Source organism: Heteronotia binoei, chromosome 1, assembly GCF_032191835.1.
Source record: "Heteronotia binoei isolate CCM8104 ecotype False Entrance Well chromosome 1, APGP_CSIRO_Hbin_v1, whole genome shotgun sequence".
Classification (NCBI taxonomy): domain Eukaryota; kingdom Metazoa; phylum Chordata; class Lepidosauria; order Squamata; family Gekkonidae; genus Heteronotia; species Heteronotia binoei.
The window spans coordinates 201711793-201739785 of record NC_083223.1 but is presented as its reverse complement, the minus strand read 5'-3'; the positions used below and the strand labels follow the sequence as shown (position 1 = coordinate 201739785).

General features: G+C 42.2%; 1 protein-coding gene across 3 annotated transcripts in view; it reads left to right on the top strand.

Moving 5' to 3' along the window:
• SPATA17 (spermatogenesis associated 17) overlaps window positions 1–27993 on the top strand; it is a 236750-nt gene that overhangs the window by 6394 nt on the left and 202363 nt on the right. For 2 of the 3 annotated variants that reach the window (XM_060246692.1, XM_060246674.1), the window contains 2 exons: window positions 637–718; window positions 15746–15796. In XM_060246692.1, the coding sequence (XP_060102675.1) occupies window positions 637–718; window positions 15746–15796 (133 nt within the window). The remainder of the gene's footprint in view (window positions 1–636; window positions 719–15745; window positions 15797–27993) is intronic. The other variant, XM_060246683.1, reaches the window with a different exon arrangement.

The window sequence follows — 27993 nt, the reverse complement described above, 5'->3', positions numbered from 1 at the left end:
TCCTCTTTTACTTTTAGCTTTGTGGGTAAATCTGGGCATAAACTTGCTTCTTCCTGATTATCCCTTGGTCCTGTTGTTCATCCATTTCCAAGCTTGTTGAGAAGCACAAATAATAATTGTTTTATTAAAACAGGTGAGATTAGCAGACAAGAGAAGCCATTGTTTACTTGTTTCCCAATACAGCAGTGTTTTAAGGTAAAAAATTAACCTTCAGGTCGCAGTCTGGCAACCCAAGTACATGGGGATTCATGCAGAATACGAACATGTGGTTTTTCCACCTTACCACTCATGTCACCTTACAAAAGCTGGTGCTGAGGAAGAAAACAACTTTTCATAGCCTTTTTCTTAAGCAGATTGTTTGCTCAATAAGAAATCTGTACTGGAAGAGGAATGTACTTCAGGACAACATTCTAACACTGAAAAATACTGTTACTCTTCCCATATTGCCATATATTACAAGAAAACATTTACCATTTCCATTATTTTATATTTAGTTGGTTGTTAACACACTAAAACATCTTTAAAAATGGCATTTCTACCACTGAAATAAATCCGTGAGCATTTTTTCCTTTTGAAAAAGAAATGGCAATTAATTCATCCATGTTAATATTTCTTTGTCATGATATTATGTTTTAGGTATCTGAATAAAATGATGATTTTTATCCAGAAATGGTGGCGGGGTTATCAAGGAAGAAAACAGTTTCGAAAAATGATAGAGGTATAAATTAATTTTCTAACTTAAAAGTGCTGCAAACTTTTTTTTTTACTGTCCACCAGTGCAAATGAAGTAAAATATCTTCATTGGGACAAGTAGTTGTTTGAAATGATACATATTTGAAACTTACATTTTCTTTGCTAGGTGTAAATGTTCAGGTTTAAAGACAAATAAAATAAATGTTGTTATATGTCCTGGTTAATGGCAGCAAATGCTAGATTTAGTACTTTTAGAGAAAGGAAGTATGAGCAGATTCTGACCTCAGTTCAGGAGAGCAAGAGGAAAATCCTTTGCCTCAGCTAAGTTTTTGTTTATCCTTTTCATTCAGGAATAACATTGCACGGCAAGCTAATGTTTAAATTCCCTGAAATCTAACATGTAACTGGCAGTACAGTGCAAGTGTCTGATATGCTTTGGGGCGAAAACTGAACAAGAACACTGCTGGTTGGAGATAGATCCAAGTGGGCAGCCGTGTTGATCTGAAGCAGCAGAACAGATTTTAAGTCCACTGATACCTTTAAGACCAACAGAATTTTATTCAAGGTATGCGCTTTTGTGTGCAAACCAGGGCTGTAGCCAAGATTTCAAATTTGGTGGGACAAAAGGCAGGATTTCTTGTTTAGGGGGGCCAGAGGGCCGGGCTTCCAGTGTCAGCTCTCAAAATATCCTGTAAATCCCCCTAAAAAAAACCAAATGCCACATTATCCCTTTTATTATCACAAAATTATGCACATGCTTTCATCTTCTCCTGTACTTTTTATCAGACTGGATGGTAAGGGAGGGAGAAGAAGAAAGAAAGGGGTTAAGGCCTCTTGAACAGAGCAGCTGCAAGCAATGGAGGACTGATTGGTGGGGCCAGAAAGGTTACACCGGTTTTATTAGTGGGGCCTGGAACCCCCAACACAAAAGCTCATACTTTGCATCAAGCTTTGTTGATCTTAAAGGTGCCACTGAACTCAAACTTTGTTCTACTGTTTCAGCCATCACAGCTGCCCACTTGGATCTCTCCTGATCAGTTACACCTTTCTAAAGCCATTGAAAATGAGTTTAGAAGGATGTAACTGCTTAAGATGGCACTGATGCTTTGTGTTGTAAGATTCAAACCTGTGTGAGAAGCAACAGTTTGCAGTTGTTAGTCTCACAACTGTTGAGTGAAATTTTATTAAATACTTGATAACGATGTACAGTAAAGTCGGGGTGTGCGGGACTTTAAAAATAATTATTTGCCTGGACCACCAGTGTGTCTCTTGGAACTTTGGAAACTGAAAGCTTTTATGCCCAAAAAGTAAATGAAAAAGGAATGTATGCTATGCTTGTTTTTATTTTCTGGCTCAGAGGAGAGTTAAGAATTGCTGAATGTCTTAACTAGACAAAATGCTTGAGATTAACGTGTGACAGTGCCATCCTAAACAAAATTATACACTTGTAATCCCATTCATGTCACTGGTTTTAGAAGGATGTAATTCTGTTGAGGATTGTACTGTGAATCTTCCTAGTTCTTTAAATTCATTTCAAGACTACTGAGGTAGGAACAATTTGAATCTTGGCTGTAGCATTTTGGCTGGTGAATTAGCCCTGTCTCTCTTTGATGTTTCCTGGATAGAAATCCATCCCAGTTAGGGAAGGAGAAAAAGATAAGCAACATGACAGAGGCACCACTGTTTTCTTCTCTTTCTTACTCTACTAACTGCAGCAAACAGAAGCCAGGGAGATTATAATTGCTGAAAGCGGAAAGGGGAGTAGCAGGAGGAACCCTCCTGTTGGTATAAATCCCTGTAGTGAAATTTTTCTTGCCTTGGTGAGACATCAAAGAACAACGAGAAGTAATATTTAAACATTATAGAGGCAATTCAAAGACAGTGGGGAAGCCCATTTATTGATATTCCAGTAGCGCAAACTGTAGAGATGGCTGGAATCTGTTGACTTTTCAGCCTCTATATCCCCTCCCCCTTTTTAAAAAAAGTTGCTTTTTATCCTGCCAGTTTTGTACGTCCGTTTGGGTGATTGCACAAATACCATTTTCTGATTCTACTTCCTGGTTAGGCTGTTAAATATAGGATAATATAAGACTTCCATTGTGGTTGATAGAGACAGCGAAAAGCAGGGTAATTGCTTCATAGTAGAAGGATGGGAAGAGGAGGTCTGTAAAGATCATGAGCTACAAAGGTCCGTATAGTCAAAGTGATGGTATTCTCAGTAGTAATGTATGGCTATGAGAGCTGAACCATAAGGAAGGCCGAGCGCAGAAGAATAGATGCTTTTGAGATGTGGTGCTGGAGAAGAATCTTGAGAGTCCCTTGGACTGCAAGAAGATCAAATCAGTCAGTCCTAAGGGAAATCAACCCAGACTGTTCCCTGGAAGGTCAGATGCTGAAGCTGAAGCTCAAATACTTCGGCCTACCAAATGAGAAGGGAGCACTCCCTGGAGAAGATCCTGATGCTAGGAAAGACAGAAGGCAAAAGAAGAAGTGGACGGCAAAAGATGAGATGGCTGGGCAGTGTTACTGATGTAACAAATATGAATTTGAGCAGACTTTGGAGGATGGTGGAAGACAGGAGGGCCTGGCGTGACTTTGTCAATGGGGTCGCAAAGAGTCGGACTCAACTGTGCGCCTGAACAACACAAAAGAATACCAAGTAGTCATTTCAGAGAGCTCTGAGAGAGAGCAGAGAAGAAGTGCTATAAAAGTGAGGTTTGGCTTTCTAAACAACTGGGGAAGTTGCTGAGAATTTCTGAGTTTGTGTGGCTGTGTGATTGCTGAAAATTCTGAGTTTGTGGTTGCTGGGGAACTGCTGTTTGTTTGGTTTGAGTGGGCTGAAGGTGATCATTGCTGATTGATTAAGAGTGGCTGTGTTCCTCACCCTCTTTGCATTATTAAGCTGCGCTTTGCCAGAGGTGCGAGCCTCTGGGGGCTGTGTAAGGACCAGGAATAATAATAATACTTTTTATTTGTATCCTGCCCTCCCCGCCAGGGCAGGTTCAGGGCGGCTCACAACATGAATATAATATACAATAAAACCGTACATAGTAAATACAGTTACAATTATAAAATCAGCGTTAAAACATTAGCAACTTACATTAAAATTAACATTGTGGTGCTATAACTTAGGTCTTTAGTAAAATTCAGTGACTAAAATATGTCCAGCGAAACTTTCTTGATTCGGCATTAGGTGAAGGCTATTTTGAAGAGGTAGGTCTTACAGGCCCTGCGGAATTGGTCTAAACATTGCAGGGCCCGTACCTCCTCCGGGAGTTGATTCCACAGCAGTGGGGCTGCGATGGAGAAGGCCCGATCCCGGGTGGTCTTCAATCTGGCCTCTCTTGGTCTGGGGATATTCAGCTGGTTCTTTCCAGCTGACCTCAGCGCTCTCTGGGGTTCATATGGGGAGAGACCATCCCTCAAGTAGGCAGGTCCTCGGCTATATAGGGCTTTATAGGTGATAACCAGCACTTTGTAACGGACTCGGTACACCACTGGCAGCCAGTGCAGTCCGCGTAGACCCGGCTGTATGTGCTCCCATCTCGGAAGCCCTAACAGCAGCCTAGCCGACGCGTTCTGCACCAGCTGCAGCCGTCGAGTTCGGCACAAGGGCAGCCCCATATAGAGGGCACTACAGTAGTCCAGTCTCGAGGTGACCGTAGTGTGGATCACCGTTGCTAGGTCCCGGCACTCCAGACTCCAACTGCTTCGCCCGTCGAAGATGAAAGAACGCGGACTTGGCAGTGGCCGCTATCTGTGCCTCCATTGATAGTGAAGGCTCCAGAAGAACCCCGAAGCTCTTGACCCTGTGGGCCGCTTTCAGCTGCACACCGTCAAAAACCGAAAGGGGGATTTCTCTTCCCGGGGCACCGCGGCCCAAGCAAAGGACCTCTGTCTTCGTTGGATTCAACTTCAGCCCACTCAGCCTGAGCCAACCTGCCACGGCCTGCAATGCTAGGCCCAGGTTTTCTGGGACGCAGTCAGGTCGGCCGTCCATTAGTAGATAGAGCTGGGTGTCATCTGCATATTGGTGGCACCCAAGCCCAAACCTCCGAGCAATCTGGGCAAGGGGAATCCAAATCCCTATTTTCCTTGTGTTCCCAATAAGGTAAGTTGACCCTCCAGTAGGGGAGCCACATAAACAAACAGGATTTAAAAGGGGACTGTATATTTTTAAAAAGCTATTATGAAGGTAGAATGCCAGCAGGAGGGTGGGGGCTTTCCAGTGTTTTGCACTGAGTGTCACATGTGTTTTGCACTGAGTGTCACAGAAGTCTTGGGTGTGTTCTCAATGCAAGGAGCTTCTGGTCCTCAGGAAACGAGTTTGTACCCTTGAGGCCGAGGTGATTGACCTGGAGAAGCAGAGACAGTCAGTTAGGCGCTCGAAGAAGACGCTTGGGGACGTACTAGATGTTCTATCTGAACATGGCAGCCCCGTTGCTGCCAGGCAGCATGAGGGTCGAGAGGGAACAGGGCACCGTGCTGAGGATAAGGGGAATGCGCCCTCAGTAGGGATCTCTCTTTCAGTTGGTGAGCGGGTATCTTTCTGCACCAAGAAACCATCTTTGGGCAGGGAGAGAAGGGGGGGGGGTCTTGATAGTTGGTGATTCGATCCTTAGGCAAGTAGACAGCTGGATGGCAAAACCGCGTACTGACCATATGGTGACTTGCCTGCCTGGTGCGAAGGTAGCGGACATTACGCATGTAGTAGATAGGCTGAGAGACAGTGCTGGGGAGGAGCCAGTGGTCGTGGTGCATGTTGGCTCCAACAATGTGGGGAAATGCAGTTGTGAGGTCCTGGAGGAAAAATTTAGGCTGCTAGGCAGGAGACTTAAGGCCAGGACCTCCAAGGTAGCCTTCTCAGAAGTGCTACCTGTTCCATGTGCAGGGCTAGAGTGATAGGCACAAATTAGAAGTCTCAATGTGTGGATGAGATGATGGTGTAGGGAGGAAGGGTTTAAGTTTGTTAGGTACTGGGATGCTTTCTGGAACAAGCGGGAGCTGTACAAAAGAGACGGTCTCCACTTATCCCCAGATGGAACCAGGCTGCTGGCGCTTAAAATCAAAAAGGTGGCAGAACAGTTTTTAAACTAAATCTTGGAGGAAAGCCAACAGCAGATGAAATGTCTCTGGTTTGGGAGGACTCATCTCAAAGAGATCAAGGGTTAGCTGTTACTTTTCTACCAGGTAATAGATCAGAGTTGTCTACTGAGATAGTGACAAACAGTATAGGCTGCTTGCCAAAATCTCGAGGCAGCAGGAGGAAGATTGCGGGCCTAACTTGCCTGGGAAATTATAGATGTTTGTATACAAATGCTAGAAGTGTCTGAAGTAAAACTGGTGAGTTGGAATGTTTAGTGTTGGGAGAAAACATAGACATAAGAACATAAGAGAAGCCATTTGGATCAGGCCAACGGCCCATCCCGTCCAACACTCTGTGTCACACAGTGGCAAAAAATTTTATATATACACACACACTGTGGCTAATAGCCACTGATGGACCTGTACTCCATATTTTTATCTAAACCCCTCTTGAAGGTGGCTATACTTGTGGCCGCCACCACCTCCTGTGGCAGTGAATTCCACATGCTAATCACCCTTTGGGTGAAGAAGTACTTCCTTTTATCCGTTTTAACCTGTCTGCTCAGCAATTTCTTCGAATGCCCACGAGTTCTTGTATTGTGAGAAAGGGAGAAAAATACTTCTTTCTCTACTTTCTCCATCCCATGCATTATCTTGTAAACCTCTATCATGTCACCCCGCAGTTGATGTTTCTCCAAGCTAAAGAGTCCCAAGCGTTTCAACCTTTCTTCATAGGGAAAGTGCTCCAGCCCTTTAATCATTCTAGTTGCCCTTCTCTGGACTTTCTCCAATGCTATAATATCCTTTTTGAGGTGCGGCGACCAGAACTGCACACAGTATTCCAAATGAGACCGCACCATCGATTTATACAGGGGCATTATGATACTGGCTGATTTGTTTTCAATTCCCTGCCTAATAATTCCCAGCATGGCGTTGGTCTTTTTTATTGCAAATGCACACTGTCTTGACATTTTCAGTGAGTTATCTACCACGACCCCAAGATCTCTCTCTTGGTCAGTCTCTCCCAGTTCACACCCCATCAACTTGTATTTGTAGCTGGGATTCTTGCCCCCAATGTGCATTACTTCGCACTTGGCCACATTGAACTGCATCTGCCACGTTGACGCCCACTCACCCAGCCTCAACAGATCCCTTTGGAGTTCCTCACAATCCTCTCTGGTTCTCACCATCCTGAACAATTTAGTGTCATCCGCAAACTTGCCCACTTCACTGCTCACTCCCAACTCTAAATCGTTTCTCTCTCTCTCTCGGCTTTGCTTCGCGAACGAAGATTTAAGAAGGGTGCAATAGTCCACGTCTGCTGCAGGCTCGCTGGTGGCTGACAAGACCAATGCGGGACAGGCAGGTCCGGCCACAGTGGCTGCAGGGAAAAGTCTGATTTAGGGTTGGTGCTGTAGCAGTGCGATTCTTCCTCAATCTCCTTTTGTCCTCAAGACCAGCTATGCGTGCGTTCTCAAAGGAAGAGACAGCCTGGTGGATGGTGTGCCTCCATGCTTTGCGATCTGAGGCTAGGTCAGACCACTGGTGATGGTTGATGGAACAGGTGCCAAGGGATTTCTTCAAGGAGTCCTTGTACCTCTTCTTTGGTGCCCCTCTATTTCGATGGCCGATGGAGAGTTCGCCATACAGGGCAATCTTGGGAAGGCGGTGGTTTTCCATCCTAGAAATATGCCCTGCCCAGCGCAGCTGCGTCTTCAGCAGCAGTGCCTCGATACTGGTAACCTCCGCCTGCTTGAGGACTTCAGTGTTGGTCACAAAGTCACTCCAGTGGATGTTGAGGATGGTGCGAAGCCAACGCTGATAAAAGCGCTCGAGGAGTCGCAGGTGATGACGGTATAAAACCCACAATTTGGAGCCATAGATGAGGGTTGTCATCACAACCGCTTTGTAAACATTGATCTTTGTGCCTTTTTTCAGATGCTTGTTGCTCCACACTCTTTTGTGCAGTCGGCCAAATGCACGGTTTGCCTTTGCCAGCCTGTTGTCAATCTCCTTGTCGATCTTGGCATCTGAGGAGATGATGCACCCCAGGTAGCTGAACTGCTGGACTGTCTTCAGAACTGATTCACCCACAGTGATGCAGGGAGGGTGATAATCTTCCTGGGGTGCAGGCTGGTGGAGAACTTCTGTTTTCTTCAGACTAACTTCTAGGCCGAATAGCTTGGCAGCCTCTGCAAAGCAGGACGTCATATACTGCAGAGCTGATACTGAGTGGGAGACGAGTGCAGCATCATCAGCAAACAGTAGCTCTCGGATGAGTTTTTCCATTGTCTTTGAGTGCGCCTTTAGTCGCCTCAGGTTGAACAGGCTGCCATCGGTGGGATAGCGGATGTAGACACCATCGTCATCATCTAGATCTACTGCGGCTCTTTGAAGCATCATGCTAAAGAAGATCGTAAAGAGAGTTGGCGCGAGAACGCAGCCTTGCTTTACACCTGTGCCTATTGGGAAGGGCTCCGAGAGGTCGTTGCAGTGTCTGACTTGGCCATAAATCGTTTATGAACAAGTTAAAGAGCATGGGGCCCAGTACCGAGCCCTGCGGCATCCCACTGCTTACCGTCCTCCACTGCGAAGACTGCCCATTTATACTCACTCTCTGCTTCCTATTACTCAGCCAGTTTTTGATCCACAAGAGGACCTGTCCTTTTACTCCATGACTCTCAAGCTTTCTAAGGAGCCTTTGATGAGGAACTTTATCAAAAGCTTTCTGGAAGTCAAGGTAAACAACATCTAACGGGTCTCCTTTGTCCACATGTTTGTTCTCCCTCTCCAAGAAATGTAACAGGTTAGTGAGGCAAGATCTTCCCTTGCAGAACCCATTCTGAGTCTTCCTCAATAACCCGTGTTCATCAATGTGCCTACTCATTCTGTCCTTGATAATGGTTTCTACCAACTTTCCCAGTATTGAAGTCAGACTGATTGGCCTGTAATTTCCCGGATCACCTCTGGAACCCTTTTTAAAGATGGGGGTAACATTTGCTACCTTCCAGTCCTCAGGAACGGAGGCAGATTTCAATGAAAGATTACAGATTTATGTTAGAAGATCCACAAGTTCAACTTGGAGTTCTTTCAGAACTCTCGGATGTATGCCATCCGGACCCGGTGACTTATTAGTTTTTAATTTGTCTATCAGTTGTAGGACCTCCTCTTTTGTCACCTCAATCTGACTCAGGTCTTTCAACACCCCTTCCAAAATTAGTGGTTCTGGGGCGGGCAAAAAGTTCTCGTCTTCCACAGTGAAGACGGAGGCAAAAAATGTATTCAGCTTCTCAGCCATTTCCCTATCCTCCTTCAGTAATCCTTTTACCCCATGGTCATCCAAGGGCCCCAATGCCTCCCTGGCTGGTTTCCTACTTCTAATATATTTGAAGAAATTTTTATTGTTGGTCTTTATGTTTTTTGCACTATGCTCCTCATAGTCCCTTTTTGCCTGCCTGATCACAGTCTTGCATTTGATTTGCCATAGCCTGTGTTCCCTTTTACTAATTTCACTTGGACTGGTTTTCCACCGCTTAAAGGAGTCCTTCTTACCTTTTACAGCTTCCATTACTTTGTTTGTTAACCATGCAGGCCTTTTCTTATGCCTGTTTGTGCCTTTCCTAACTTGTGGTATGTATTTTATCTGAGCTTCTAGGATTATAGTTTTAAATAGTGTCCAAGCTTCCCCAAGGGTTTTGACCGTATGTACCTTTCTTTTCAGTTTCCTCCTCACATGCCTCCTCATCTCAGTGTATTTACCCCTTTTAAAGTTAAATGTGGTTGTGGCGGTCTTTTTGGACAACTCCCTATTTATACAAACGGTGAAATCAATACCATTATGGTCACTGCTCCCAAGCGGCGCAATCACTTTTACATCTCTCACCAAGTCTTGGGCATTACTTAGGACCAAATCCAGGATCGCCCCACCCCTGGTAGGTTCTGAGACCATCTGCTCCATAGAACAGTCATTGAGAGCATCAAGAAACTCAATCTCTTTCTCTCGACCAGAAAACATATTGACCCAATCAATCTGCGGGTAGTTAAAATCACCTATTACGACACAGTTTTTACGTTTAGCCGCTATCTTTAAGCCTTCCATCATATTATAATCGTCGTCTCTCTTTTGATTTGGTGGGCGATAATAAACTCCCATAGTTAAATTTCCTTTTGGGCCCTCTATTTCAACCCAAAGCATTTCTAAAAGTGAATCTAATTCTCTGACCTCAGTCTTACTGGACCGTATATCCTCTCTGACATACAGAGCCACCCCACCCCCAACCCTTCCCTCCCTATCCTTCCGATATAGCTTATATCCAGGAATCACCGTGTCCCACTGATTCTCCTAATTCCACCAAGTTTCTGAAATTCCCACAATGTGTTTTCTCCCAACACTAAACATTCCAGTTCACCAATTTTACTTCGAACACTTCTAGCATTTGCATACAAACATCTATAATTTCCCAGGCAAGTTAGGCCCGCCACCTTCCTCCTGCCGCCTCGAGACTCTGGCAGACAGTCCATACTGTTTGTCACCTTCACAGTGGAGAACTCTGGTCCGTTACCCGGTAGAAAAATAGCAGCTAACCCTTCATCTCTTTGAGACGAGTCCTCCCGAACCAGAGACATTTCATCTCCTGTCGGCTTTCCCCCAAGATTTAGTTTAAAAACTGCTCTGCCACCTTTTTGATTTTAAGCGCCAGCAGCCTGTTTCCATCCGGGGACAAGTGGAGACCGTCTCTTTTGTACAGCTCCCGCTTGTTCCAGAAAGCATCCCAGTGCCTAACAAACTTAAACCCTTCCTCCTTACACCATCGTCTCATCCACACTTTGAGACTTCTAATTTGTGCCTGTCTCTCCTGCCCTGCACGTGGAACAGGTAGCACTCCTGAGAAGGCTACCTTGGAGGTCCTCTCCTTAAGTCTCCCGCCTAGCAGCCTTAATTTTTCCTCCAGGACCTCACGACTGCATTTCCCCACATTGTGGGAATTTCAGAAACTTGGTGGAATGAGGAAAATCAGTGATTCCTGGATATAAGTTCTATCGGAAGGATAGGGAAGGGTCGGAGGTGGGGTGGCTCTGTATGTCAGAGAGGGTATGCAGTCCAGTAAGACTGAGGTCAGGGAATTAGATTCCCTTCTAGAAATGCTTTGGGTCGAAATAGAGGGCCCAAAAGGAAATTTAACTATGGGAGTTTGTTATTGCCCACCGAATCAAAAGATAGAGGACAATTATAATACAATGGAAGGAATAAAGATAGAGGCTAAACGTAAAAACTGGGTTGTAATAGGTGATTTTAACTCCTCCCAGATTGATTGGGTCAATACATGTTCAGGTTGAGAGAAAGAGATTGAGTTTCTAGATGCTCTCAATGACTGTGCTATGGAGCAGATGGTCACAGTACCTACCAGGGGCAGGGCGATCTGCGGGGTGACATGATAGAGGTTTACAAGATAATGCATGGGATGGAGAAAGTAGAGAAAGAAGTACTTTTCTCCCTTTCTCACAATACAAGAACTCATGGGCATTCAATGAACTTGCTGAGCAGTCAGGTTAAAATGGATAAAAGGAAGTACTTCTTCACCCAAAGGGTGAGTAACATGTTGAATTCACTGCCACAGGAGGTGGTGGCAGCTACAAGCATAGACAGCTTCAAGAGGGGGTTAGATAAAAATATGCAGCCGAGGTCCATCAGTGGCTATTAACCCCTCTCGGCTTGACTTCGCAAATGAAGATTTAAGAAAGGTGCAGTAGTCCCCGTTTAGGTGCAGTAGTCCACGTCTGGCTATTAACCACAGTGTGTATATGTGTGTGCGTGTGTGTGTGTATAAAAATTTTTTGGCCACTGTGTGACATAGAGTGTTAGACTCGATGGGCCATTGGCCTGATCCAACATGGCTTCTCTTATGTCATTATGTTCTTATGATCCTGGATTTGGTCCTAAGTAATTTCCAAGACTCGGTGAGATATGTAAAAGTGATTGCACCACTTGGGAGCAGTGACCATAACGTTATTGATTTCACCATTTGTATAAATAGGGAGTTGCCCCAAAAGACAAGCACAACCACGTTTAACTTTAGAAGGGGTAAATTATCTGAAATGAGGAGACATGTGAAGAGGAAACTGAAAGGAAAGGTAAATACAGTCAAAACTTTTGGGGGAGCTTGGAGGCTATTTAAAACTACAATCCTAGAAGCTCAGATAAAATATATACCACAAGTTAGGAAAGGCACAAACAGGTATAAGAAAAGGCCTGCATGGTTAGCAAACAAAGTAATGGAAGCTGTAAAAGGTAAGAAGGACTCCTTTAAGCTAGTCCAAGTGAGATTAATAAAAGGGAACACAGGCTGTGGCAAATCAAATACAAGACTGTGATCAGGCAGGCAAAAAGGGACTATGAGGAGCATATTGCAAAAACCATAAAGACCAACAATAAAAATTTCTTCAACTATATTAGAAGCAGGAAACCAGCCAGGGAGGCAGTGGGGCCTTGGATGACCAAGGGGTAAAAGGATTACTGAAGGAGGATAGGGAAATGGCTGAGAAGCTGAATGCATTTTTTGCCTCCGTCTTCACTGTGGAAGACGAGAAGTGTTTGCCTGCTCCAGAACCGCTAATTTTGGAAGGAGTGTTGAAAGACCTGAGTCAGATTGAGGTGACAAGAGAGGAGGTCCTACAACTGATAGACGAATTAAAAACTAATAAGTCACTAGGTCCAGATGGCATACATCCAAGAGTTCTGAAAGAACTCCAAGTTGAACTTGTGGATCTTCTAACATAAATCTGTAATCTTTCATTGAAATCTGCCTCCGTTCCTGAGTACTGGAAGGTAGCAAATGTCACCCCCATCTTTAAAAAGGGTTCCAGAGGAGATCCGGGAAATTACAGGCCAGTCAGTCTGAGTTAAATACCGAGAAAGTTGGTAGAAAGCAGTATCACGGTCAGAATGAGTAGGCACATTTATGAACACAAGTTATTGAGGAAGACTCAGCATGGGTTCTCAGCATGGGGGTGAAAAAACATGTGGACAAAGGAGACCCAATAGATGTCGTTTACTTTGATTTTCAGAAAGGTTTTGATAAAGTTCCTTATCAAAGGCTCCTTAGTAAGCTCAAGAGTCATGGAATAAAAGGACAGGTCCTCTTGCGGATAAAAAACTGGCTAATTAATCGGAAGCAGAGAGTGAGTATAAATGGACAGTCTTTGCATTGGAGGACAGTCTTCACAGTGGGGTGCCGCAGGGCTCAGTACTGGGTCCCATACTTTTTAACTTGTTCATAAATGATTTGGAGTTGGGAGTAAGTAGTGAAGTGGCTAAGTTTGCAGATGACACTAAATTGTTCAGGGTGGTGAGAACCAGAGAGGATTGTGAGGCACTCCAAAGGGACCTGTTGAGGCTGGGTGAGTGGGCGTCAACATGGCAGATGAAGTTCAATGTGGCCAAGTGCAAAGTAATTCACTATGGGTCCAAGAATCCCAGCTACAAATACAAGTTGATGGGGTGTGTACTGGCAGAGACTCACCAAGAGAGATCTTGGTGTCATGATAGATAACTCACTGAAATAGTCAAGACAGTTTGCGACTGCAATTAAAAAAGGCCAACGCCATTCTGGGAATAATTAGGAAGGGAATTGAAAACAAACTAATTGCCCCTGTATAAATGCCCCTGTATCATAATGTCCCTGTATAAATCGATGGTGCGGTCTTATTTGGAATGCTGTGTACAATTCTGGTCACCGCACCTCAAAAAGGATATTATTGCATTCGAAAAAGTGCAGAAAAGGGCAACTAGATTGATGAAAGGTTTGGAACACTTTCCCTATGAAGAAAGGTTAAAATGCTTGGGGATCTTTAGCTTGGAGAAACGTTGACTGCGGGGTGACATGATAGAGGTTTATAAGATTATGCATGGGATGGATAAAGTAGAGAAAGAAGTACTTTTCTCCCTTTCTCACAATACAAGAATTCGTGGGCATTCAATGAAATTGCTGAGCAGTCAGGTTAAAACAGATAAAAGGAAGTACTTCTTCACCCAAAGGGTGATTAACATGTGGAATTCACTGCCATAGGAGGTGGTGGCAGCTGCAAGCATACCCAGCTTCAAGAGGGGATTGGATTAAAATATGGAGCAGAGGTCCATCAGTAGCTATTAGCCACAATATGTATATATATACACATATGTGTGTGTATGTGTGTATATTTATGTATGTATATGTGTGTGTGTGTATACATATATGTATACACACACACATATATTGGCCACTGTGTGACACAGAGTGTTGGACTGGATGGGCCATTGGCCTGATCCAATATGGCTTCTCTTATGTTCTTATGTAGTCAGCTGTGTTGGTCTGAAGTAGCAGAACAAAAGAAGAGTCAAGTTGCACCTTTAAGACCAGCTTAATTTTATTCAGAATGTAAGCTTTCGTGTGCTCAGACAAGGAATTCCTCGTATGATGAAGTGTGCTTAGAGAGCACACAAAAGCTTACATTCTGAATAAAATCAAGTTGGTCTTAAAAGTGCAACTTGACTCCTATTTTGTTCTGTAATGAATATCCTGGGTCAAGGGGAATTTTTTAGCTTATCTTGGTTACTGAAGAGAACTGAAAATCAGGTATAATGTATCACTAAGTCAACTAAACTTTTTAGCTAAAAATGTCAGAATTCTTGTTTAAAAAACCCTATTTCCATTATCATTTCTGGATTTATTATTAAGGAAGCAATATCATATTAAAGTGAGTGTTTTAAAAGCTCCTTTAATTAAACTGAAGGAATTATGCCTTGCCTAATGTAATGAAGAAAGTGAATTCAAAATGAAGTAGCATCATTGTGTTCATTTGTAAATAACATATTGCAGCCAACTGTTTCTTAATTGCCCAGACTGTTGATAAATAATCCAGTCCTGCTGCTCTCCACAGACAATTTGCTTTGGATCAGTCTAGGCAATTCAAATAACACTAATTACAGCAAAACCCTTTTAACAGTGAATTCCTCTTTGCCAGGGGGGGGGGGAGGAGTAAGAGGCCAGGGAACGACATATCACAGGCAAATACTTTCCCCTTTGATTTGTGGGTTTTTTTTAAAAAAAACACCCTTCCAGTCTGCATGTTATGGTAAATAATGGACATTGTCTGTACTTATTTTATTTTTTATGATACAGTTGTGAATTACATTCATTTTGCATTTGTAATTAGAGGGCGGAACAGATGTGAATGCTTAGTGTAAAGTGATGTATCCATTAAAATAACCTATCCTGCCAAGAGGGTGTTTTGCTACAACAGGAGATTCTTTCGCTGAGAGGGATTTGTCTTTATTGGAAGGGAACCAGGAAGTGTTTTCTATATCAGGGGATTCACCATAACATGTTATCATTGTATTTATGATTTTATGATGTTAGAATGAATATTAAATGAAACAAAATTCCCAAGGATTACTCAGGAGGCAACTAAGTACATAACATTTAGTACAGATGGCTGAAAGGGACAATTTTGTTCCATCGCTGCATCCATATCCTTGAACGATTTTGACTGAAGACAGCATTTCTTTGAATTTTTCATTAAACCAGACGTCTTGAAATATGAATTCCTTTTATGTTTCTGTGAGTTTTGGTTAAAAGAACCCCAGTGAATAAATCATACAATACTACGTGTCACCAGCACTTGTGAATATTTCTGCTTTGTTATTCTACTCTCAGTAGAGCACCATTGATTATCAAACTCAGCGGAGAGCATTTTATGATCATATATCTCCATTAGCTGCTAGTTTGACTACCATAGATTTTTCTGGTTAAGCCTGCATTATGTATTAGGAAGCCTATCTCTTCAATACAAAGTTTGATTTTATTCTCTCTAAGCCTAGAACTCTTATTATGTATTATGTATAAAGACTCTTATCTTTTATATGTAAAAATAGGAGTACTGTCTTTGTGTAACTGAAATGTATGCCATCTTTTCCCCCCTTGATTCACAGACAGCATATTTTATTATGAAGATGAATTTCTACAATGAAATGGCTGTCAGGGTAAATATTTCTTCACTTGTTAAACAAATGAAAAGTCAATTGTGCTCTGAATTTGCTTTTAATAAAATGAGCAACCCAGAATAATATAAACTTGATTGATATGCTGATGGTAAAGTGAGGAAATATATAGTTACAAATTTAAAGTTATGCTAAGTAATCCAAGTTGCATTGGATAATCTGTGTTAGATTTAAAATATTGATGTGTAAATTTTTGTCTCTTCCATATGTTGAGGTATGTTACATTAGGTGAGAATATTACACATCTTTAATCTGCCTTGATCCCGTTGGTAGTGTACACACAGAAAAACAAACTTCTGCTCATGATCCCTAAACTGGATAAAAGTTTTCTAATGGAAAGAGGTTTGGAATGCATGGTTCTCAGCATCACAGTGTTGCATGAATATACACACATTTTCCTTATAAGATCACTGAAGATGACACTGGTCATGTATTTGAGGAATGGAAAGGAAGAATAGGTGACTGGCTTGATTCCAGTCTGAATTACCAGACCAGGACAATGACTGTACTTCCTCATCTTTCAGGTAGGATTTTGTAAGGAATCATAAATTTAGCAGCCCAGTGTTGTACACATGTGGAGCAAAGCTGGCATCTCCATCTATTTATTTATGGCACATATAGAAAACTGCATGGGAACACAGCCTCTTTACAGATAGTCTTTCTGTCTTTCACAAGCAATGAGCATCAATTGTGCAACACAGATCTAAGAAGGAAGTATTGGGAATGAAAACTAGAGTACCCTTTGCCCACAATAAATACTTTGTTATCAAATCTGCCTACCTCTTAGAAATCCTGTATCTTAGAAACTTTTTAGAAATCCTGTTGATTCAGTGGATGGAAAAAAATCATGGGGTAATGTCAAATCAATAGGGTGCAAAATGAAGATGTGACTGCCCAGTGTCAAATATAAGGTTCAACAGAATTCATACTCTTCCTAAGATCTATATATTCATTTATGTTATTTACTGTATTGATAGTCTGCTTTACTCACTGAGACTCAAGGTGGATTATAGTACAAATCAGTGCCATCATAGGATATTTTATGCTGAAATACAGCATAACATATTAGATGTGATATGTTAAACAATGCAGAAAATGATATTACGGAAGTATAAAAATAAAGCACTGAGAGTAGGATAATATATACAGCAGACATATCATACAATACACAGTGGTATAGTTCACACCTATTTCTTGAATAAAAACAGTTTCTTGAACCATTTTGTTATAATACAACCCCATTACTTTGAGAAAAATGATCTCCTGAACAATTCTGTTTTACATAGTTTGTAGAAAAGCAGAAGCTTGGAAGCTTCAGATAGGCCATTCCACTAGGAGGGGGCCACAGCAGAGAATATACATGCATAGTAGGGCTGCCAAGCCCCCGGTACGGACCAGGGTTCCCCCGCCTGGGAGGTTCCCAACCCACTGGCCCACATTCAGCCAGTGGGGGGAACCTCCCCCGATGTTGTTGGTGCAATGACATCACCCAGAAGTGATGCCATAGCGCTGGTGCACAGCGGCCACTTTAGGCATTCCCAGGAAAACTCTATGGTTTTCCTGGATGCTTTAGCCATTTGGGAGGGAAAACTCTATGGTACAATAGGTACCATAGAGTTTTCCCCTCCCAAATGGCTAGAGCGTCTGGGAAAACCATAGATTTTTCCCAGAAACGCCTAGAGCAGCCGCAAGTGCTGGCACGATGACATCACTTCTAGGCAATGTCATTGCATCCCATGCGCATGAAAGTCCTCTACTGGAGAGCAGAGGGGACTTGACAACCCTGATGCACAGGCAGTTATTGATCTTTCCCATTTGTAGGGTAACATCCATCGGAGGCCCCACTTAGATAACTGAAGCTGTTGTGGTGGAGCATAGTAGCTCATTCTGTGATGAAATTTGGTGTCAGTATCATAATGCTTGGATTTTATATCATCTTAACCCAACTGAAATCAGTGGTTTACATTGGCATAAAACTGGAGAATAACTGGAAATTAATTCTCTTATGCAGGGACAGGAAATATAAAATCCAACCAGGCATGGCTTTCTCTTAAACCTGTGCAGGCTGGTATTTTATTTTTAGGCTTGGTTGCATTATGGAATAGGGAAAGAATGTGGGTTTTTAGAAAACTGGCATGCCTGATGTGGCTCATAAGCATTAAGTTGTTCTACTCTCCAAGTACAATTTACCTTCAGTTTTGGTCAACAGTTTTTGAATGAAGTTCAGACCTTTAAGAATGCACCTGGTTAGTATAATAGATTCTATATCCTAATGTGTTCTTTGTGGCTGTCCTTTTATTGTATCTGACCAGCTGCTGTCAAAATCTCACCTTTGGAACACGCAAAAATGTTTTTAAAAAGCAATCGCTAGGAAGCATAACTTTCCACATTTGTCTCTCAAAAAGTGGGATATGATATCTTTTTTTCATTTTTAAGATTTTAGGGTTGCTATGAATTTTCAACAACAAACGTAATCCCAGTTTTGGGAGAAAATGTTATGTAAGCAGATGGCTTTTGGTTTTGCATTTGTTTTAGTGCTTAAAATAAACATTATTTATAAGACCACTTACATTTTGATGTTACTTAATGAGGAATATGCATCATTGATTTGACTAGCTTAAGAGGTCATTTAGAACTTGCCCGTTAACAAGCTGTAATCTGCTGAGCACACAATGACTTTGTTTAAAATTACCTGTTTGGTACTGATCAATGACAATAATTGTTTGGTACCAATCACAGTTGAAACTTGCTAATTACTTTGAAGGACATACATACTTTACTTTTATAGGAGTGTGTAAATGTTCACCTTGGAATCATAAGGTATAATTATAAGGTATACCTATAGTATAGTATTAGCTGTCACTGAAAATGATATTTTTTTTTGGTTGCATTGATTGGTAATCACCAGACAAAATATTTAGAAATATGGAGCAATAAAAGGAGAGATTAAAAAGCTAGAACTCTTCAACTCAAAGGGTGGATTGTTAGTAGGGAAACCAAAGTATATAAAACTATTAATGTAATGTACAAACAGTAGTAAATGTCACTACATATGCTAACCTCATTCAGTCCTTACACTGATCTCTGTTCCCACCAATCCCCCAGAAGGGCTATATATCTTCTTTATTTTATATTTTTTTCGTATTTGGAATAGTAGATTAAAATAGTATGTTGTAATGTAATGAATAGCAGAATTTAATGTGATTTGGAATGGTAGATTGGAATGTATTTCTCTGGTCTGGGGATAGAGGAGAAATAACACTGCATGACCAATCACCCCACCTCAAAGAAGAGGATGTTATAAGGTTGCCTTCATGCTTGGAAGAAGACAGATGGAGTGTAATAGCAGGGTCTCAGTTAATTACCCTCAGCATTCCACAATTAAGAAGGGTACCAATCCAATTTTGATATATTTATTCCCTTCACAATGCCCCCCCCCCCCCAAATTAAACCCAAGCAAATGGTGATCATATAAACTAAGCTTGTTATTCCAGTTTGGTCCTTGCATCTGTCAAACAACTTTATTATACTGAATGCTGATTTGCTGCTCACCCTCTATCTAATTGTATGGACTGACAACTTCTATTTCAATGTATCTGAAGAAGTGTGCATGTATATGAAAGTTTATTCCTAAAAAAAATATATATATATTGGTCTTAAAGGTACTACTGGACTCAAATTTTGTTCTGCTGCTTCAAACCTGACTCTATTTCCATAGGCAGCAGAGACTCATCAGACACAATTGTGTCCCTTAATTTCCTTTTTTCTGGATTTAGCACAGTCTACACAGATTTCCTCATGAGTGCAGTTCCCTTCACCTCTCTATTTCTGTCCCTTCAAAACCTCAGGGGGCTGAGCTGTGCCTCTGCCTTGGTGTATTTCTACCAAGACTGACCAAGTATGGTAGCCTTATCTTTCCTTAGGCCCCATCTCCTTCTCTGGGTTCTTCTTTCTCCCTTCTTTGCACCCACTCAGCCAGCTTTCCTTCCTTACCTCCCCTATCTCTTCTGACATCTCCCTTGTTATTCTTAGGGTTCTGCCCATGCTGGTCAAACCCAGCACCACCCCTCCCTTCTCTGAATCTTGTTGCTCTCTTTTTTACCTTGCCTTACCTCAGTTGAGTTTGCATAGGGCTAGCCAGAGGCCCTTGCTGTCCTCCATACCCCCAGCTAATGCCCTGGGTTAGCAAACCTCTTATCTCTGCTGCATTGCTTAGCCATTGCCTTGTGGGAAGGAGATGTGTTTTGCAGGTGGTGTACCCCTACTCCTGCTGGGCCCATCAGGCTGCTGCTGCTTTCTTATGAAATGATTCATCCTGTTCTGGAGCAACCACTACCCTTCACCCAGTTGTGTGGCTTACACTGCTGCCTCTGTGCCATATGCATAGCAGCAAGGATGTCAGGGGGGGTCCCATACCATCCCCCTGCCTTTCTACTGCCATTGCTGTGAGTGAGGAGGACAGAGAGCAGTGGCTTCTGCTTATTCTCTCCCACCTTCCTCTTCCTTCCATGCTCTCTGTGGCTGGAGAACGGATGTGTGTGCTTTTTTGGGGGAGAGGGGGTGTTCTTTTTGTATCCCTCTTCTCACTTTTAGGATTTGTTAAAATATTTAGGTTTGTTAAAATATTAGTGGCTACATGGCTCATCGGCTGATTTGATTATCAGCAGAAGGGGTCATGTTAATAGATATATAAAAATAAACTTAGATTGCCCCAAACATGCACACTATCTGTTCTCAGTCACAGACTCCCAGGTCTGCACAATTTGTGACCTGTTAATCTGCACAGTTCACCAGACATATATGATCGTAGTCCATTAAGGGCTCAGTTAATTTACTGTGTTTGGTGCCTGCTTGAGACTGCAAAAGCAGAATAATTGCTGGTCATCTACATAGTATAATATCTGACTGATGAACTGGGTAAGGCATCAGTAGAAGCCAAACTGGGTAATATTATCTAATGACTGATTCCCTCTGTTTTTTCTCTCTGTGTGCCAGTAGGCTTTGCTGCATCTTGAAGCATAATACTTGACATTCTGACAAAAATGACAGTATGTCAAGTATTATGTAACATTGTGTAAACTTTCAGGTTTTCCAGAATTGAGCGCCATGCAATCTGAATGCAACTGAAAGAACAAAACCCCAGAAATGCTGGGAGGAAGGGAGTAAAAGATGTTACAGGGCATGGTGGAGGAGCACCTTATTTGTAGTTTGGACAGTCCTAAAATAAAATACAGGGTATGTTGCAAAGTTAACTGGACTACATAGTGTAGGTGCAAACCAGGCTTCAAGATGCAGAAAAGCCGACTGACCCAGAGAGAGAGAAAAACCTGTTAGGAATCAGTCACTAGATAATATTACCCAATTTGGCTTCTATTGATGCCTTACCCAGTTCATCACCTAAAATGAATTTCCATCTTTTATAAGGTCTAGCATGTTTCCCTTCGGTTCTCTCTGTCTTTCAAGAGACTTGTGTTGTGTTGCAGGTAGTGCTGACAAAAACTGATTATCTGCTGGCTTTTATATATTCAAATAGAGATCAGCGTTTTTTTGTTTTTGTTTTTTGTTTTGCTTTCAGTAGCCTTTGGTACATCTTCAGGCAAGTTGTGTACACAATACCACACAGACACAGGCACACACAGCATTTACAGTTGCCCCATTTCCCTTGGTAACAAAACAACAAACAGCAAATGGATTAAACACAACATAAAAGTAAAATACAAGCAGCACACAAGATAAAACGGTTCCATTTCAAACCTGCAACACATCCTTATTTCATGTAAAGACTCTCTCAACTCCATCATGCCCTAAAATCTCCCCCCTCCCCAGCCTTTTTTTTGTATTGAACATCCAGCTTGATCAAGAGTTTTAGGAAAATAAAAGTTTGCTCTTTGGTTAGTGATATTTGGTTAGAATCATAGAGTTGGAAGGGCCCTCCAGGGTCGTGTAGTCCAACCCTCTGAACAATGCAGGAAACTCACAAATACCTCCCCCTAAATTCACAGGATCTTCATTACTGTCCAATGGCCATCTAGCCTCTGTTTAAAAACCTCCAAGGAAGGAGAGCCCATTGCCTCTCGAGGAAACCTGTTCCACTGAGGAACCGCTCTAACGGTCAGGAAGTTCTTCCTAATGCTGACCCGTAAACTCTTCTAATTTAATTTCAACCCACTGGTTCTGGTCCTACCTTCTGGGGCCACAGAAAACAATTCCACACCATCCTCTATATGACAGCCCTTCAAGTACTTGAAGATGGTGATCATATCACCTCTCAGCCGCCTCCTCTCCAGGCTAAACATCCCCAGCTCCTTCAACCTTTCTTCATAGGACTTGATCTCCAGACTCCTCATCATCTTTGTCACCCTCCTCTGGACCCGTTCCAGCTTGTCTATATCCTTCTTAAAATGTGGTGCCCAAAAATGAACACAAGACTCCAGGTGAGGTTTTACCAGAGCGGAGTAAAGCGATACTATCACATCACATGATCTGGACACTATACTTCTGTTGATACAGCCCCAAATTGTATTTGCCTTTTTAGCCATCACATCACACTGTTGACTCATGTTCAGCGTATGATCCACTAAGACCCCTAGATCCTTTTCACACATACTACTGCTAAGACAAGTCTCCCCCATCTTATTAGTATGCATGGGATTTTTCTTACCGAAATGCAGAACTTTACATTTATCTTTGTTAAAATTCATTTTATTGGTTTTAGCCCAGTTTTCCAGCCTGTCAAGGCCATCCTGTATCCTGTTTCTGTATTCAACTGCATTTGCAACCCCTTCCAATTTAGTATCATTGGCAAATTTAATAAGCATTTCCTCTATTCCTTCATCCAAATCATTTATAAAGATGTTGAGCAAAACAGGTCCCAAGACAAACAGAAGGAATTGGAAGTTCTAATACTGGAAGGAGACTATGACATAATAGGCCTTACTGAAACTTGGTGGGTTTCATGACACTCACAACTGGAATATTAGGATTCAGGAGTACTTGAGGCACTCCACTTGTCACTCCTCTCCAAGAGGATGAGGAACCATTCACAAGTACTTTTTGGGTGCAATCTGTCAACCAGTTACAGATCACCCTAACGGTAACGGGATGCAAACCACATTTTACCAACTTGTCAACAAGGATAGTATGTGGAACCTTATCAAAAGCCTTACTCAAATCAAGATAAATGACGTCTACAGCATTCCCCTGATCCAGCAAGGTAGTCACTTTCTCAAAAAAAGAGATCAGGTTAGCCTGACATGATTTGTTCTTAAGAAACCCATGCTGGCTCTTAGTAATCACATCCATTCTTTCTAAATGTTCCAGGACCGACTGTTTGATGATTTGTTCTAAAACTTTTCCAAGTATAGATGTCAAGCTGACGGGTCGGTAGTTACCTGGATAATCTTTTTTCCCCTTCTTGAAGATGGAGACAACATTCGCCCGCCTCCAATCTTCCGGCACCTCTCCTGTTCTCCAAGAATTCTGAAAAATAATAGCCAGAGGCTCAGAAATTACACCCACAAGCTCTTTTAGAACCCTTGGATCCAGTTCATCTGACCCTGAGGACTTAGTTTCATTTTTTAAAAAATAGGTGTTTATGTACTACTCTATGCTGATCCTAGGTTGGAACTTCATACCCTCCTTATATGTTCTGTTTTTGCCATGTTGAGCACCATTTCCCTCAGAAGAGAAGACTGAGGAAAAGTAGGAATTGAGCAGTTCCTCTCTTCATTACCCATTACAATTTCACTTTCTTGCCCTTGCAATGGGCCTACCATGTCCTTGCTCTTTTTCTTACTCTGAATATAAGAAAATAACTCTTTTTTGTTGTTTTTAGCATCTTTGGCCAGCCTAAGCTTATACTGAGTTTTAGCTTTCCTCACTTTTTTTCTACAAACATTGGTGATTTGTTTATGTTCATCCTTGGTTATAAGGCCCTCCTTCCAATTCCTAAAGGAGTCTTTTTGATTTCTCAAGTCTTCAGCTGTTTATGGAGCCAGCTCGGCTTCTTTAGACTTTTTCCATCTATTCTTCTCATAGGAATTGTCTGTGATTACGCTTTCAGTATTTCGCTTTTAAGAATCTCCCACCCCTCTTGAACTGCCTTCTTCCTAAGTATTTTTGACTATGAGATTTTGCCCAGCATAGTTCTAAGATTGTCAAAGTTTGTCTTTCAGAAGTCCAACCTATAAGTCTGACTACATATAGCTTTTCCCTTCTCTAAGACTGTAAATTGCAAATTCATATGGTCACTACTGCCAAGAGTGCCTACTATTTCCACTTCTTCAATCAATTCTTCCTTGTTGGTGAGAATCAAGTCCAAGATAGCAGGTCCCTTTGCTTCCTTCTTCATTTTCTGGAAAAGGAAGTTGTCAGCAAGACTGTCAGGAATCTATTTGACCTTTCATTTTTAGCAGAGTTGGACTTCCAACAGATGTCCGGGTAATTGAAATCTCCCATGATCACTGAGTCCCTTCCCTTGGAGAACTTTGCAATCTGTTTTAGGAGTATCTCATCCAAGTCCTCTGCCTGGCTTGGTGGTCTATAGCAGACCCCCACCATAATATCACTGTTATTTCTTACTCCTTTTATGTATACCCAGAGAATCTCAACTGAGCTTCCATGCTCAGATTCACATATTTCTTCACAAGTATATACCTCCTTTACATATAATGCTATGCCTCCGCCCTTTTTCATTTGTCTATCCCTTTTAAATAAGTTGTACTCCTGAATCCTAATATTCCAGTTGTGAGTGTCATGAAACCCACCAAGTTTCAGTAAGGCCTATTATGTCATAGTCTCCTTCCAGTATTAGAACTTCTAATTCCTTCTGTTTGTTTCCCATACTCTGTGCATTAGTGTAGAGATATTGGAATCCATGTTTTATGCATCCTGAGGGTTGAGTTCCAAACATACCTGCAAGTTAACATAACTTAGTGCATGCACCACTCTCTGCAAAGCTTTAGTGTTCTTTCCCCTAGTTTTTAGCATCATATGAGGCTTTGAATTATTGTCTCGCTCCCCAATACAATTTAGTTTAAAGCCCTCCTGATTAGGTTAGCAAGACTGTTACCAAACACCCTTTTCCCTATCTTTGTAAGGTGCAAACCATCTCCCGATAGAAGACCGCCATCTCAAAAGCATAAGTCATGGTCAAGAAATCTGAATCTTTCCTGATGACACCATCGACTTAACCAGTCAATTTGAAGTATTCTTCTTTCTCATCCTAAGCCATGGCCTTCAATAGAAGAACTGATGCGAACGCAACCTGTGCTCCCAGCTCCTCCACCTTCTGACCCAGAGCCATATAGTCTTTTCCAATACGTTCAGGGCTGTGACAGGCAGTATCATTCATTCCCATGCGGATCAGCAAGAAAGGATAATAATCTGTGGGCTTGATAAATCTTCCAGTCCTTTCTGTCACATCCTGGATGTGTGCACCTGGCAGTCAGCAGACCTCTCAGGAGGACAAGTCCAGTCGCCACACTTTGGGCTCCACCCCTCTGAGCAAGGAGTCTCCAATTACCACCACCCTCCTCTTCCTATATTGTGGAGCGGAAGCTCCAAGCTTCTTATCCACAGGATCCTGAGAAACTTTCTTCAAGCTTTGCGGAGGCTGGGAAAGTAGCCCTTGTTCCAGTGGTTCAGAATAAGTTACTGTGGGGATCCTAGTTGGTCCTAACTGAAAAATATACTGTTATTGTTTGGGGAATTTTTCTTTGGACCAACATGGCTATCTTCAAAATTTGTCTGTTCTGCTTGTGTAGTACAGTACAATACTATATGGAGTTATGCAGTTCTTATGACTTCATTGGACTTTGGCTGGAGTAGAGCTGTTTAGGATTGTGCTGTAAGACTGCAGACCTATGCACACTTACTAGGGAGTACTTGCTGCTGTTCAGTGGAACTTACTTACGATTGCATGGATTTAGACTACTGTCCCTGTACCACCCATCTACCCAGCCCCCCCCCCCAGTAAAGTTGAACCAATTTGCTGAAAAGAGTAACCAGATATTTCTAGGATAATAAATTAGTCAGTCTTCGATACCGTGACAATAAATTAGTAAATGAGTAGTTTATTGTGAGGCAAATTTACTAGTTAAAATGTTATAGAGGGGAAAACCCTAGATGTGGGGACATAGCTAGGAAGAAAGCTTCTGTCTTCACAAAACAATTTTTGCACACACTTAATGCAATTTGAGATATTGCTGACCCCACCACCATCAACAACCCAGAAAGAGTAAATGGTAACAATTCCTGTGATGCAAAATGGACTTTGCCCCCTTGTGCAAATATCAGCAGCCGGGCTGCCGGGGTGGGGGAAGAAAATGCTGGCATGGGAAACCCTTAGTTCACTTCCTAAGTTTTTATCATTGCAAGGAATTCAGTGAGATATACTTGTTAAAGCCATTTTGCTCTTCTTGACATTGTGGACCTACTACTGGTGCTTTCTTTTTCCATTCCATGCAAAAAGCAAACATTAGAGTAGCCCCCCAAATACGTACTCTGCAGAGAAAAGCAGTCAAGTTTGAGTGTCTTAAAACTTTGGCTGTATTTTACACATGAACAAAGTTGACATAGAAAACATTATATAGCCTTCCCCTCAATCTAACCAATGCCCTGAAACACCTTAGAATTATCCCTTCGCAACCTGGTATGGTTGTTAGTAATAACTTACATTCTAATAACTTCTTACATTTTTTCACTACATTTTTTCAAGAAAGCCCAATACTTTTTTGTTGCATAGTTAAAAGTAATTTGGAAGCCATTGTTGTACCTTTATTGGAAGACTTATTGGGTACAACACATATTACTTTATATTTATTAATGTTAGCTTCCATCTTCTTGTCCTGTCGCCCATTTCAAAAGAAGTGCTTCTGGAGAGCTTCACATATTGTTATGGACTATAGTGAAATTTATTTAGAAAATATATATACCTCCTCTCCAGAGAATATCCTGGTGCCATCGGCAAATCTTTGTCAGATACCATTAGGGTTGCCAGCCTCCAGGTAGGGCCTGGAGATCTCCCTCTTTTACAACTGATCTCCAGCTGGCAGAGATCAGTTCCCCTAAAGAACATAAGAGAAGCCATGTTGGATCAGGCCAACGGCCCATCCAGTCCAACACTTTGTGTCACACAGTGGCAAAAAAATTTATATATACACACACACTGTGGCTAATAGCCACTGATGGACCTGTGCTCCATATTTTTATCTAAACCCTTCTTGAAGGTGGCTATACTTGTGGCCGCCACCACCTCCTGTGGCAGTGAATTCCACATGTTAATCACCCTTTGGGTGAAGAAGTACTTCCTTTTATCCGTTTTAACCTGTCTGCTCAGCAATTTCATCGAATGCCCACGAGTTCTTGCATTATGAGAAAGGGAGAAAAGTACTTCTTTCTCCACTTTCTCCATCCCATGCATTATCTTGTAAACCTCTATCATGTCACCCTGCAGTTGATGTTTCTCCAAGCTAAAGAGTCCCAAGCGTTTCAACCTTTCTTCATAGGGAAAGTGCTCCAGCCCTTTAATCATTCTAGTTGCCCTTTTCTGAACTTTCTCCAATGCTATAATATCCTTTTTGAGGTGCGGCAACCAGAACTGCACACAGTAATCCAAATGAGACCGCACCATCGATTTATACAGGGGCATTATGATACTGGCTGATTTGTTTTCAATTCCCTTCCCAATAATTCCCAGCATGGCGTTGGCCTTTTTTATTGCAAACGCACACTGTCTTGACATTTTCAGTGAGTTATCTACCACGACCCCAAGATCTCTGTCTTGGTCAGTCTCTGCCAGTTCACACCCCATCAACTTGTATTTGTAGCTGGGATTCTTGGCCCCAATGTGCATTACTTTGCACTTGGCCACATTGAACCGCATCTGCCACGTTGACGCCCACTCACCCAGCCTCAACAGATCCCTTTGGAGTTCCTCACAATCCTCTCTGGTTCTCACCACCATGAACAATTTAGTGTCATCCGCAAACTTGGCCTCTTCACTGCTCACTCCCAACTCTAAATCATTTATGAACAAGTTAAAGAGCATGGGACCCAGTACCGAGCCCTGCGGCACCCCACTGCTTACCGTCCTCCACTGCGAAGACTGCCCATTTATACTCACTCTCTGCTTCCTATTACTCAGCCAGTTTTTGATCCACAAGAGGACCTGTCCTTTT